Source organism: Papaver somniferum, unplaced genomic scaffold (assembly GCF_003573695.1).
Source record: "Papaver somniferum cultivar HN1 unplaced genomic scaffold, ASM357369v1 unplaced-scaffold_132, whole genome shotgun sequence".
NCBI classification, from domain to species: Eukaryota; Viridiplantae; Streptophyta; class Magnoliopsida; order Ranunculales; family Papaveraceae; genus Papaver; species Papaver somniferum.
The window spans coordinates 6,180,349-6,193,079 of record NW_020622381.1 but is presented as its reverse complement, the minus strand read 5'-3'; the positions used below and the strand labels follow the sequence as shown (position 1 = coordinate 6,193,079).

The 12,731-nt window shown below is 34.4% G+C and overlaps 2 protein-coding genes across 2 annotated transcripts; both read right to left on the bottom strand.

Annotated features, from left to right (window-relative positions):
• Positions 1-9,812: 9,812 nt before the first annotated feature.
• On the bottom strand, positions 9,813-11,037 carry LOC113332787. Its single transcript, XM_026579299.1, has 2 exons — positions 10,735-11,037; positions 9,813-10,592 (listed from the first exon to the last, which is right to left on the bottom strand). Exons 1-2 carry the CDS (start codon positions 11,035-11,037, stop codon positions 9,813-9,815), a joined length of 1,083 nt encoding a protein of 360 aa, XP_026435084.1.
• A 155-nt stretch (positions 11,038-11,192) lies between these two features.
• On the bottom strand, positions 11,193-12,383 carry LOC113332786. Its single transcript, XM_026579298.1, has 2 exons — positions 11,718-12,383; positions 11,193-11,603 (listed from the first exon to the last, which is right to left on the bottom strand). Exons 1-2 carry the CDS (start codon positions 12,381-12,383, stop codon positions 11,193-11,195), a joined length of 1,077 nt encoding a protein of 358 aa, XP_026435083.1.
• Positions 12,384-12,731: the final 348 nt, after the last annotated feature.

The window sequence follows — 12,731 nt, the reverse complement described above, 5'->3', positions numbered from 1 at the left end:
GGCTCGAGATTTTATATCTCCGATAGGCAAGATAGAAAAGTAATCACAAACAAACTTCGTCTCATCATTTGTGATTCCGCAATATCTTTTTTCGCTGCGTCGATTAAGATTATTGTGAGGTGATTGATAATACTAAGCTGTTCTTCGGGAATATAAGTCTGGTATTATTGATTGGTTCATGTTCACCTTGATTTATCAAAAGATGGAACAAAACTCGTAGGTATATTCGTGGGAGACGGATTTATCTATTATCGTAGACTTTTCTGTGGGATACAGATTTGTTTATTAAAGTCTTCGACTTTGGGTCGTAGCAACTCTTAGTTGTGGGTGAGATCAGCTAAGGAAATCAAGTGTGCAGTATCTTGCTGGGATCAGAGGCGTAGGAGCATAACTGTACCTTGGATCAATGTGAGATTGATTGGGGTTCAACTACAATCCAGACCGAAGTTAGTTTGGAGTAGGCTAGTGTCTATAGCGGCTTAATACAGTGTGTGTTAAATCTGGACTAGGTCCCGTGGTTTTTCTGCATTTGCGGTTTCCTCGTTAACAAAATTCTGGTGGCTGTGTTGTTTTTATTCCACATTATATTTGTTTATATAATTGAAACAATACAGGTTGTGCGTTGTTCAATCAATTAGTATTTCTGACCTTTTGGTTGTTGATTTAAATTGATTGACACTTGGATATTGGTCTTTGGTACCATCCAAGTTATCTCTCTTCGATAAAGACTCGCGGATTTGTATTTGCTTGAGTAAAGATCAAATCGAGAGATTGAGATATAAACTCTTTGATATACTTTTATCTAGATTGAGTCTGACTGTCTAGTTTATTCTCTAGAAAGTATATTGGAGTTTGTCCATACATATTGTTAATCAAATTGTTGGGTATGCTTGTTGTACCCCCACTTTTTCAATTGGTATCAGAGCAGACAAACACGTTCAAGACCTTACAAGTATGTGTTTGTAGCGATATGATTATAGATGAATCTATCTCTAATAACGTACCAGTTCAGAAATTACCAGATGTTTCTAAAAGCTTGGATTCACCTGAGAGAACTGTCACATCTAAGTCAATATCTAAACATTCTCTTGATGTAAAAAACTGTTGATTGGGAAACTCTCCTAGAAGAACAGTTGGATGAACTTTCTGATGAAGGTGACTTAGTTATTGATAGAGATGTTGATGAGGAAGTCTCAGAGTATGTTAAGTTTATGGATTCGTGGAATATGAAGAAAATTACAAATTCTCATGTCTCACCTCTTCTGACTCCCCTCTGTCGATAAAACAAGAAGTTGAGAAGATGTTACGCAGGTGTTTATTTTCCGAATCGTTCTAACGAATAGATCCTCATGGATTCTGAGGAAAACCTACGTATGAAGTCACTTGAATGTGATAATCTTTATCAAAAATACTTCTTGTTGGAAGAGAAACTTGCAGAATCTGAAGCAAGATATGAATCTCAACAAAAATGTTTTGATGACAAAGAACTTAGTCTTCTTGCCAAAAAAAAAAATCCTTGGAGACTGACCTTGCAGCTGCTCTTGATAAAGTGAAATCAATAGAAAAGAGTCTGAGAAGATTCAATTCTATCTCTACAAAATTGTCTTCCATGATTGGAGCATGTAAAGAACAATGTGATACACGTGGTCTGGGCTATAAAGGAATAGACGCTCCAAAAACTGGTAAAATCAACTTTGTTAAGGCTATTGATAATTCTTCATGTGAAAAAACTTTCGCAGCTGGTAATGCACCTAAAAACAAGGAGTCTACTTCTTAAAAATATACTCACACGAGAATGGTTAAGAATAAATACTTTAACTACTATTTCTGCGGAAAGAAAGGACATTTTGAGCGAAGATGTCGATTTCGTTTAAGGAATGAAAAACTTCACAACATGCTTGCATGGATGTCTAAAGAAGTTATCAAACCGGTCTCTCACATTATTGGAGTAAAAGGCACTTTCGACAATCAAGAAAACTACTATGATAAGTATTTTCTTAATTGTGTTTTTGAAACAAAAAATGGTAGAAGGAAGAATGGTCGAAGAGTAACTGACTTCTTAAATAACTCTGAAAAGAGGAAAAGACATAGGAGAAAGAGAGAAAAGTCAAGTTTCTTGTCTCTCCCTGGAGAAGGCCGCAATTCCAAGAATTCAACTCCAGATTGCTTACATATCAATAATTGAGTCTCAGAACTAAAGGTAAGCATAAACAGACTCAAACGGGGCATCAAAAATTCATGGAAAGCGATTGACTCGGGTACTCATAGTTCCTCTCTTAATAAAACTCCTTCAAATATGTCATGTGATTTGTCTAAATCCTTCTGAAGGATAAAAGAAAGAAGTCAAAATTGATGAGCAAAATGCTCATCCTAATACATCATAACTGCCCAATACAGCATCCATCTTTTAATTAAAGAAGGATTCTCTTTGTTATCAAGAAGTGTGTCTTGAGAAGTGATGTCAAGGTTGTATTTTTTTCTCTTCTTGTTCTTTTTTTTTATCTTTAAATTCTGTTGAGCTTCGCTCCAGTTTCTCTCTTGTAGATGATCATGATATTTTGTCCTTGAGATTTTTTTTGTGTGTGCATATACTTCCTCTAAATAGTTGGTTCTCAACTATTTGTCATGACCTTCGAACTCCATTCTTATTTTGGTCACATCTTAAGGCCATGACCACCAGTGCACGAACTCCTGACCCACACGAACGTGTACAAGTTTCCTAGGGTTTTCATGGAACCTATTTATATACTTGGGTGTCATCCCGTGTTACACTGTTCTGAAAGGTCAAAGGGTTTTACCAAGTTGGTGTGCACAATGAATGGAGGAAACGAAGATGATGAAATCAAGAAAGGGAAGACTATCGAGTTTCATGAGAATCCTATTTTCATAACATGCCTTGATGCCATTGATCATGAAAACAAACTACCAGTTCAAATATCATCACAAAGGGTAGGAAATCTTCTTCAAGATTTTGAAGTTGTACGTGAACAAATCGGAATTGCAACAAGGAATCTTGAGTTTTTGAAAAACGAACTGAAGAAAGCATCTGATGAGCTCGTCTATGTTCAATCTCTGGTTGCTAACCAGATCTATTGTTTTTCAGATCATGTTTTCTATAGGAGTTTGTTTATCTAGTAAATCTTCTATTGTTCTTGTTTTGTTTAGAAGAATAACTAGAGGTTGGAATAGCCTTTATTGTGATTTCACATAGCTATGTCCAACATTTTTCATCTTCATGTTTTTAGATTTATTTTAAGTTCTAAATTGTTTGAAAGATGATTTTTGCAGTATTAATCTTTATGGTTTTATATATTGCAATATTGTTATGGGATATGTGCGTTTGCGTCCGTGAAATTGATTGTCCCATATCTTGTCAAAAGTAAAGTCGTTCATGAATTGATATGCATGTATTGATGAAAGAATGAATGGACTTTTGACAAATACAAAAGTTAAGCCTATATTGTCAATTATTGATGGAAGATAGGTTAAAATCTTTTGTTTGCAAGGATTATGTCTATAAAATGTCGTTATGTAAATAGTGATGGGAAATAGAATGAATCCTTGTATATTCCGCAGTAATTGATCTTTCCTGATCCATATTTTATGTATTACTGTGTGGCTCCGTAATGTGTCTTATGTTGAGCACGAAACAACCAAGTTGATTATTTTTATGATTAGCCTTGTTGTTGTTCCGTAAGGTACTTTATGTTGAGCATTTTGAACTAAATTAATCATCTTGTTTGGTTATTTAGTGATGACTCCATAAGTCTTCTTATGTTTGAGCGTTCATGACTGAGTTGATTGTTTAACTTAGTCATTGCTCCATAGACTCTCTTATGTGAGTATGACCAATTAAATTGATTACTTTTGTGGTTAATTTGGTTGTGTATTTCGATTAGATTAATTATGGGTTTACTTGTGATTAATCTAATTGAGCGCTCTCAAGTCTCCATAAGTTTACTTGTGTTGAGCATTTTCAGTTAAATTAATCATGAACTTCTTGTGGTTAATTTAATATTTTGGATTCAAATTCATACTTGTATGTGATTTGTTATGTCCAAAGAAATCCTTCTTTTCTCTTTCGAAATTAAGGTCGCTCTTGTTGATCCCTTGGGAATGACATTTTATGGGGGAAAGTTCTTTTTGAACTTGCGCTTAGTTGTCAAATCTTTGTGGGGAGTGCAGCTGTGGAATATTATAGGGGTTATCTTGTATCTTTAAACTCCTTGACTAATGCATTTAGCTTCGGCTTTATGATTGCATCTAAATAAGATGATGTGTGTTCTTTCTTTTGGTCATGAAATGTCTCTTTCGAAAATTTCATTAGGATCCCGTTCTTGTACCTTTGCTAATTTTATTGACAAAAAGGGGGAGAATTAATATGTAGTTCACACTACAAATACATATGGTTTTCGGATCATTATGTAAGGGGGAGTGGTTTCCATGTGAGATGGAGTATTGACTAAGGGGGAGTGATACATATCACGATATTATTGTTGTTGAAGTTTTGATACAATTGAACTTTGACACTGTGTAATGATACTATGACACTGTATAACAATGATTGAGAACTATTGTTTTCTTGTTGTTATAGCTACTGATTTTCAACAACGATGATGCTAAATTTACAACCTTTGGGATCATTGGAGTACTTGGAAGTGACGAAGATTTCGAGTAATGTTGAAGATTAGGCATGTGGAATAGGAGCTACAAAAGTTAATTTATTTATTTTTTTTGTATTCCATATGTATTAATAGTTTTGCCACTAAAATTGACAATGGGGGAGCATTGCTCGGTCGAACTCGCATGCGTTGCTATCTCAAGCATGTTTGTCAATATTAGTGATCAAAACTATAAGTCTTGATTACTAGCCTATTAGAGCTAAGGTCTTGGATTAGGATATAAAGTGTAGTTGAGCTCAAGACTCCATGGCAATCATCATACAAGACGAAGGACTACTCAAGGAACTGGTGGATCTTCATCGACTAAAAGGTATGTGGAGACTTGAACTTATCTGTCACTCAAAAGTCTATTTACTCTATCTCCTACTCTTGAGACAAAAGTCTTTTTGATATATATAGACTTTCATTATACACATTTGCTATTTCGAGCCGAGTTTATCTCGCCTATTTATTTCTCGAAATGTGTGTTGGTAAGATTTCGCTTTAGCCGAATTCATCTTTACCAAGTGACGAAAGTCATGTTATGTTTTAATCACTTTAAAAATTGCTCTGACGAAAAATGGTTTGTGAATAACGGCTATATAACGTTCTCTGAGAATGTTTCAATGATTGAAATGAGAGTCTAGATTACATAACCATTGGTAGGATATAATCATTGTTGTGGAAACACATATATGTATAAGTCCTTATTCCTTGAACCAAAGTTTGCGAACTTTGTTGATCAAGAGAAACGAAAGTGGCGTGAGCCAAGTCCGCGAACTTGCGGAACTTCTCGGCCTGAGATTTTATGCTGGAGTTTGTGTACTCCTTCCATGATCTTAAGTCCGCGAACTTGAGCAGGTTATATCTAAATTCGGTTGTTCTTGAACTAATGTTTGAATAAACTAAGGAATGATTTTGCAAACCATGGCTATATAGTTCATGAACCGATTCGAGTGAATCAAACTGATTTTGCTTCAATTGTGTCTTGTGTAGATTTCCTTGCAATTGAACAACTCTCTAACTAGTTCATTTGAGTCATTTGAACTAGTTATGGTGAAGAAGAATAAGGTTGATATAAGAGTAATCATATGGCTAACCATTTGGTTGACTTGTTGAACCAACAAATGTTAATGTTTGGGTACGGTTCATAAACCCAAAATTGGACATTTCATTTGTGTGTGACAAGCTAAGTTTTCGATCTAACAGTTGAGAAATATTAGCTTGAATCTAATCAGGTTTTCATTTAACGGTGAATATTGAATGCTTTGTTACTAAGCTAACATTGATTGCAAACCATGATTTGAAAGTGTATATAAGGGAGAACTCTAGTAACTGGGAAACCTAATCCCCACACATTCTGTGTGATACTAGTTGTGCTAATCTAGGGTCGATTCTCCTTTAACCTTTGGTTTCTTCTTCTAAACCAGGTTAACGACTTAAAGACTTCATTGGGATTGTGAAGCCAGACCGATACTACTTTTCTTGTAGTTGTGTGATCTGATCTTGCATCTTCTATCGTTACGAGTACGATTGTAATAATTGGCTCGATATTTTATATCTCTGATAGGAAAGATAGAAAAGTAATCACAAACAAACTTCGTCTCATCGTTTGTGATTCCGCAATATCTTTTTTCGTTGTGTCGATTAAGATTATTGTGAGGTGATTGATAATACTAAGCTGTTCTTCGGGAATATAAGTCTGGTATTATTGATTGGTTCCTGTTCACCTTGATTTATCGAAAGACGGAACAAAACTCGTAGGTATATTCGTGGGAGACGAATTTATCTATTATCGTAGACTTTTCTGTGTGATACAGATATGTTTATTAAAGTCTTCGACTTTGGGTCGTAACAACTCTTAGTTGTGGGTGAGATCAGCTAAGGGAATCAAGTGTGCGGTATCCTGATGGGATCAGAGGTGTAGGAGCATAATTGTACTTGGATCAGTGTGAGATTGATTGGGGTTCAATTACAGTCCAGACCGAAGTTAGTTTGGAGTAGGCTAGTGTCTGTAGCGGCTTAATACAGTGTGTGTTCAATCTGGACTAGGTCCCGGGATTTTTCTGCATTTGCGGTTTCCTCGTTAACAAAATTCTGGTGTCTGTGTTATTTCTATTCCGCATTATATTTGTTTATATATTTGAAATAATACAGGTTGTGCGTTGTTCAATCAATTAGAATATACGACATTTTGGTTGTTGATTTAAATTGATTGACACTTGGATATTGGTCTTTGGTACCATCCAAGTTATCTCTCTTTGATAAAGACTCGCAGATTTCTATTTGTTTGATTAAAGATCAAATCGAGAGATTGAGATATATTTTTTTTTTTGCTAGGTAATAACAAATTTTATTAAACCAAAAATTATGTCACAAATTACAAAAACCAAGCCCATTAATTCATATGGGCTTATGATAAACTGAAAGTAAAGCAAAGCTATAACAAAACGTTAGTCAAATCTGTAGTAGGGCTTTTCTGGAATTTCCATAGTTTTGATAAAATATGGTTTTGAAATGTAACTTCTTTTTTCTCCCTTGGCCATTCCTGCTCCCCTTTTTGCCATTGAATCCGCTGAGAAATTTGTCTCCCTGTAGCTATGAGTGAAGTACCATTATTGTAGTGTGCTTTTTATTTTGTTCCATCTTGTACAAGCCCACCAAGGAATCTCTCCAGATTGAAAAGCTGTTATTGCTGCCTGTGAGTCAGACTGGAAACAAACTTTAGTAAAGTTTTTGCTGATTGCCCATTCCTCTGCACATAGAACTGCAAATACTTCTGCCATAAAATTTGTAGCCAGACCCAAACCTCCTGACATTGCATAAATGTATTCTCCAGTGCCTTGTCTGCATATAAAACCAAATCCAACATCCCCTGGATTGCCTCTAGAAGCACCATCACAACATATCAAAATAAAAGAAGGATTTGGAAGGAAGAAGTAGATTTCTCTAATTCTTGGTGACCTCACACTTCTACACTTCAAATCAAATGATCTTCAGAATCTGTAGATCATAAGGAGAATTCCACATGCTTCTTTTCATTCTAACCTCAGATTCTTTTGTGAACTGCATAACCTTCTGTTTAAGTGCATTTACATTTGGTTGTTCATTTTCATAAATGATTATGTTTCTCAAGAACACAATTTTTCTTAAAGTTGTAAGAGCAGATACTCTCCACAATTCTTTTACTATGGGACTCTTGTGTTTTGAAAACTTGAGAATATCATTAAAAGATCTAGGATTTGTGAACTGAAAAATACCTCCAAGCCAGCTCCAAGTAAGTGCATAAAGTCACAGAACCAGAGAATATGTTCTAGATTTTCCTCTTCTTTGTTGCAGAAAGGGCACCTTGATGCAATCTGAAATTTCTTCTTCTTCATTGTTTCATCTGTTGGAACCACTCCCCTCAGAATCTTCCATACATTACTGGAGACATTTGGATGTTCTTGTGTCAGACTGTGTTTGCCCAATTGACATGTTGAAATTTTTTCCTTATACAATTATAAGCAGAAGCTACAGAGAAATTACCAGATGAAGTTGCACTCCATATCCTCCTGTCACATTTTTGATCAATAACTGGTAAGTCAGTAGCTGCAAAAAATTGGAAATTTTTTGATGGAATTTGCCATTCTCCATCTTTTATCAGGTCTGCTACCTTCATGTCCTGGGTTTGTACCATAATATTATTTTCACGGAAAGTATCCTTTAAAGATTTTTCATTTATCCACACATCATCCCATACTGAAATTTCAGTCCCATCACCAACCAACCATCTAGTATGCTCAGCTATCTCTGCAGATACCCATTTAATCCCTGGCCATATTGAGGATTTCTTATAATAATCAATCCACTTTCCCTTCTTATCTTGGAATTTTCCTTTAAAGAATTTGGTCCACTCTTCTTCTCCAGTTTGTATTTTCCAGCAGAGTTTCATCAACATTGATTTATTTATATCTTCTAACTGTTTTATACCCAGACCATCTTCAGCTAGAGGAGCACAAGTTTTCTCCCATTTCAATGTGACTGTCTTCTTAACTGATGGATCTCCAGAACAGAGAAAGTTTCTTATAATTTTCTCACTTTCCTTGAGAACTTTTCTTGGCCACTTGTATACTGACATATTAAAGATGGGAATGCTACACATGACAAATTTGACTAGTATCAGTCTTTCTTGGAAAGAAAGCAGTTTCCCCTTCCAACCTGCTAATTGTTCTTGTAACATTTCTACAACCCCCCAAACATGTTTTGATCTAATAATACCTGGATTTAACATAACAACCAAGTACTTATCTGGGAATTTTGATAAATGCATACCACTAACTTCTGCCAACTGATTTTTTCTTGCATTGTTAGTACCCCTACAAAAAACTTGCTCTTGGTCAGACTTATTTCTTGATCTGATGCCTTTTGATACTCTTCAAGAATTTGCAATAATCTCTGTAAATTTCTCTTTTCACTATTACAAAAGAGGAATATGTCATCTGCAAACATTATATATGTCGGGTGCATTCCATTTCTTTAAATCATAGGTTTCAGTTTACCATGCATCACTAGTGAAGTTAATCTTCTGCTTAAAACATCTTCAGTTATTACAAAAAGGATGGGAGAAAGAGGGTATCCCTGCCTTAATCCTCTGCTTACATTAAAATAACCCACTGGACTTGCATTTACTAGAATTGAAATCTTAGCTGACTTTAGAAGAATATTGATCCATCTTGTGAATTTTTCTGAAAAGCCAAAATTTTGTAGAGCTTGAAAAAGAAATTCCCATCTTAGAGAATCATAGGCCTGCGAAATATCAAGTTTTAAACCTACATTGCCTCCTCTTCTCTTAATCTCTAGCTCATTAATCATCTCAGAAGCTAATACTATTTGATCTTGTATACTTCTTCCTTTAATAAAATCTCCTTGTTGTGGAGAGACAATCTTGTGAACCATATGACTTAATCTATATGTAATAATCTTTGTAATAATCTTGAAGCTGAAATTCATTAGACCAATTGGCCTATATTGGTTTGGTTTTCTTGCATTTTTAATCTTTGGTATAAGCATAATAAAGTTAGAATTTATACCTGCTAGAATAAATTCTTTTTCCCAACAATATTGTATAGCCTTTATGAAGTCTTCACTTAGAATTTCCCAAGTCATTCTTTAGAACCAACCACCAAATCCATCAGGACCAGGAAAGCTATTTGGATCCAGATCAAAAACTGCTTGTTTTATTTCAGTTGCAGAAGGAAGAGATTCAAGTTTTTGATTGTCTTCATTCTGAATTATTTTTGGAACTGCTTCAAAAACTTCATCAGATATTTGCACTTCTTTGCATTTAAATTTAGTATCAAAGTAATTCACCAAAATATCAGCAATAGCTTGTTGAGTTAATACCAGTTCACCATCATCCTTTTCCATCTCCACAATTGCATTGTGCATTTGCCTTATTTTCATATTTACATGGAAGAATTTTGTGTTGGCAGCACCAAATTTAAGCCACTTCACTCTAGCTTTCGGTCTTTCTATCTCTTGCTTCTGTTGAGTTAAAATTTCTTGAACTCCTCTAGAAGTAACTAAGTTATTTAGAAGAGTAGTATTATGAGGAGACTGATCTGATATAAGAGAATGTTTCAAGACTTCTTCATCAACTTTCTTCAATTTTTGATTCACATCACCAAAGACATCGCAATTCCACTTTTTCAATATTACTTTGATATGTTTAAGTTTAGTTAAGAAGATAAAGCCAGAATTACATCTCATTTCTGTTTTCCATGCTTCTTCAATGACTTTTTTAAAATCTTCATGAGACATCCATACTTTTAAAGCTCTAAATGGGACATTTGCTGGTTTTGGAATTGTAGCATTTGTTCCAAAAAGAGGACTATGATCTGAAGTGCCTCTTGTTCCCACTTTATAACCCCAACTAGGATAAGAATTTAACTATTGTGCATTATAAAAAGCTCTATCCAGATTACATACTATTCTCTTCTTCCCTGATCTGTTATTGCACCATGAAAATTCTAAACCTTTTTTTGGAGCTTATATCATTTCACAGTTTTGAATGCAGTTATTAAACTCTAACATTGAAGTAGTTAAAGGATTTCTTCCTCCCCTTTTCCTCCATAGATAAAACTGCATTAAAGTCTCCAATTATCATCCAAGGCTTATTGAATGTAGCTATGACAAATAACTCTTCCCATAAAACTCTTATATGAATAGTTAAGATATCACCATGAACATCAGTAACAAGATGTCCTCCCACATCCACTGTTATAGCTTGTTTTGTATTAGAAATCACCACTGGTTCCTTAATTGAAATACTCCAAAATAACCAAATATTTCCTTTTCTTGTTGCAGAAGAATTGTGAATTATCTTCTTATTCATATTAGGAAATATTAATTTTGAACAAGAGTCAGATTTTACTCTTATTTTTGGTTCAGAAATCCAAATTAAAGTAGGACTAAAAGTATTTACTAAACTTCTTAATTTATCAGAGGCTTGAAGTATTCTTATACCTATGATATTCCAGTACATTACTCTCATTTAGAAGGATGTTGAGGAGATAAAGGACCCCTCCTTCCTGAATTTCTAGAATTTCCAGCTGAAACTTCATTTTTTTGAGCTGCCTGATTTCTGGTAGTAACATTTCTCACCGGTTTAATCTTCAATTTATTTCCTTCTTTCAACCCATCTTCCTTAGTACCTTGAGTAACTCTATGCTTTGATGTAGTAATAACAGGTTGAGTAACTTGAATAACATTGTTAATAGAAGGAGTATTAGAACTTACTTCAAGAATTTGTTTAACTGGTAAAGTTGAATTTTGAGATTTAAGGAGTTCTTGCAGTTCCTCAGTCTTATCTTGTAATATATGAAAGCTCTCTGAGTTAGAAGATTCACCCCTATGTTCTGGATGAAAGGCTTCTACATTTTCTTCCTCATTAAAAATTTCCTCCAACAGAAAAACAGATTTTGGAGTCTCTTAATCTTTTTTGGAAGGGGAATTACAAATATCAAAACCAACTGAAGTAGGAATCTCCACATTTTTAATTTTCTTTCTCCATACTTTTTTAGGTGGTAATTCAATCATTGTTTCTTGTTGTTGTTCTTTCCTTTTACTCATGCATTCTGCAACATGGTGTCCAATAACTGAACAATGAATACAAAACTTTGGTAGTTTAGGTATTTGAATTGCTTGCTCGAATTTTTCATACTTTGATTCTAGACTGATTTTGATTGGAATTGGATTTGTCATATCCACTACACTTGCATAAAACCCACTTTTCAATGTTGTTTCATCCACTCTTATAGCTCTTCCAACTTTGTTTCCCATCTTTAATATGATATCCTCCTTCCAATATTCAATACTAAGACCAGGAGACATTACCCAAATAAAAGCTGAAGTAATTTTTTGATTATCTGGATTAAAGTTTGGTTCCCAAACTCTTAATTTCAAGTCCTGAGATTCAACAATCCAATGACCTTTCCAAATCATTTTTCTATCTTCTTCATTATCTAATTTTATTATAAAGAAACCTTTGCCTAAAGGGATAAGTTGAAGAATACCTTTAACATCCCACTGCTTCCTCAAGGATGTTTCAACTGTTTCCATCTTCAATTTGACCAAATCCAATCTCCCGATCAGACTGAATCTCCATTCATTCACAGAATCGTCTATCGTGTCATCAAGGATGAATACAGACAGATCATCATCTTTCGATGTAGAATTCATCTTCAAATTTTCCTCTAAATTCCGGTATAAATTTTTAAGTTGGATCTAATTACAAATCCATTTTCTAATGATTTAGTGTTTAAATCAATCGAAAAAACTACCATCTAATGATCTGTAGTACCATAATTGTACCACCAATCATTAAAATTTATTCGTAAACACCTGAAGTAAGAATTAAATGTTGTTTTTCTCGAGAATTTTGAAGAAACACGAAACTGAGTTGTCGCCGATTCAATCGCCGATTTTGACTCCGATTCGCAGAGCTGAGAGATTGAGATATAAACTCTTTGATATACTTTTATCTAGATTGCTGTCTAGTTGATTCTCTAGAAAGTATATTGGAGTTTG

Coding starts and splice junctions, on each gene's coding strand:
- LOC113332787 (XM_026579299.1), bottom strand. CDS start 11,037: ATGAATAAGAAGATAATTCACAATTCTTCTGCAACAAGAAAAGGAAAT. Junction 10,593..10,734: donor AATCCTTTAACTACTTCAAT/GTTAGAGTTTAA, acceptor AATGCACAATAG/TTAAATTCTTATCCTAGTTG.
- LOC113332786 (XM_026579298.1), bottom strand. CDS start 12,383: ATGAATTCTACATCGAAAGATGATGATCTGTCTGTATTCATCCTTGAT. Junction 11,604..11,717: donor TTGAATTACCACCTAAAAAA/GTATGGAGAAAG, acceptor TTTCTGTTGGAG/GAAATTTTTAATGAGGAAGA.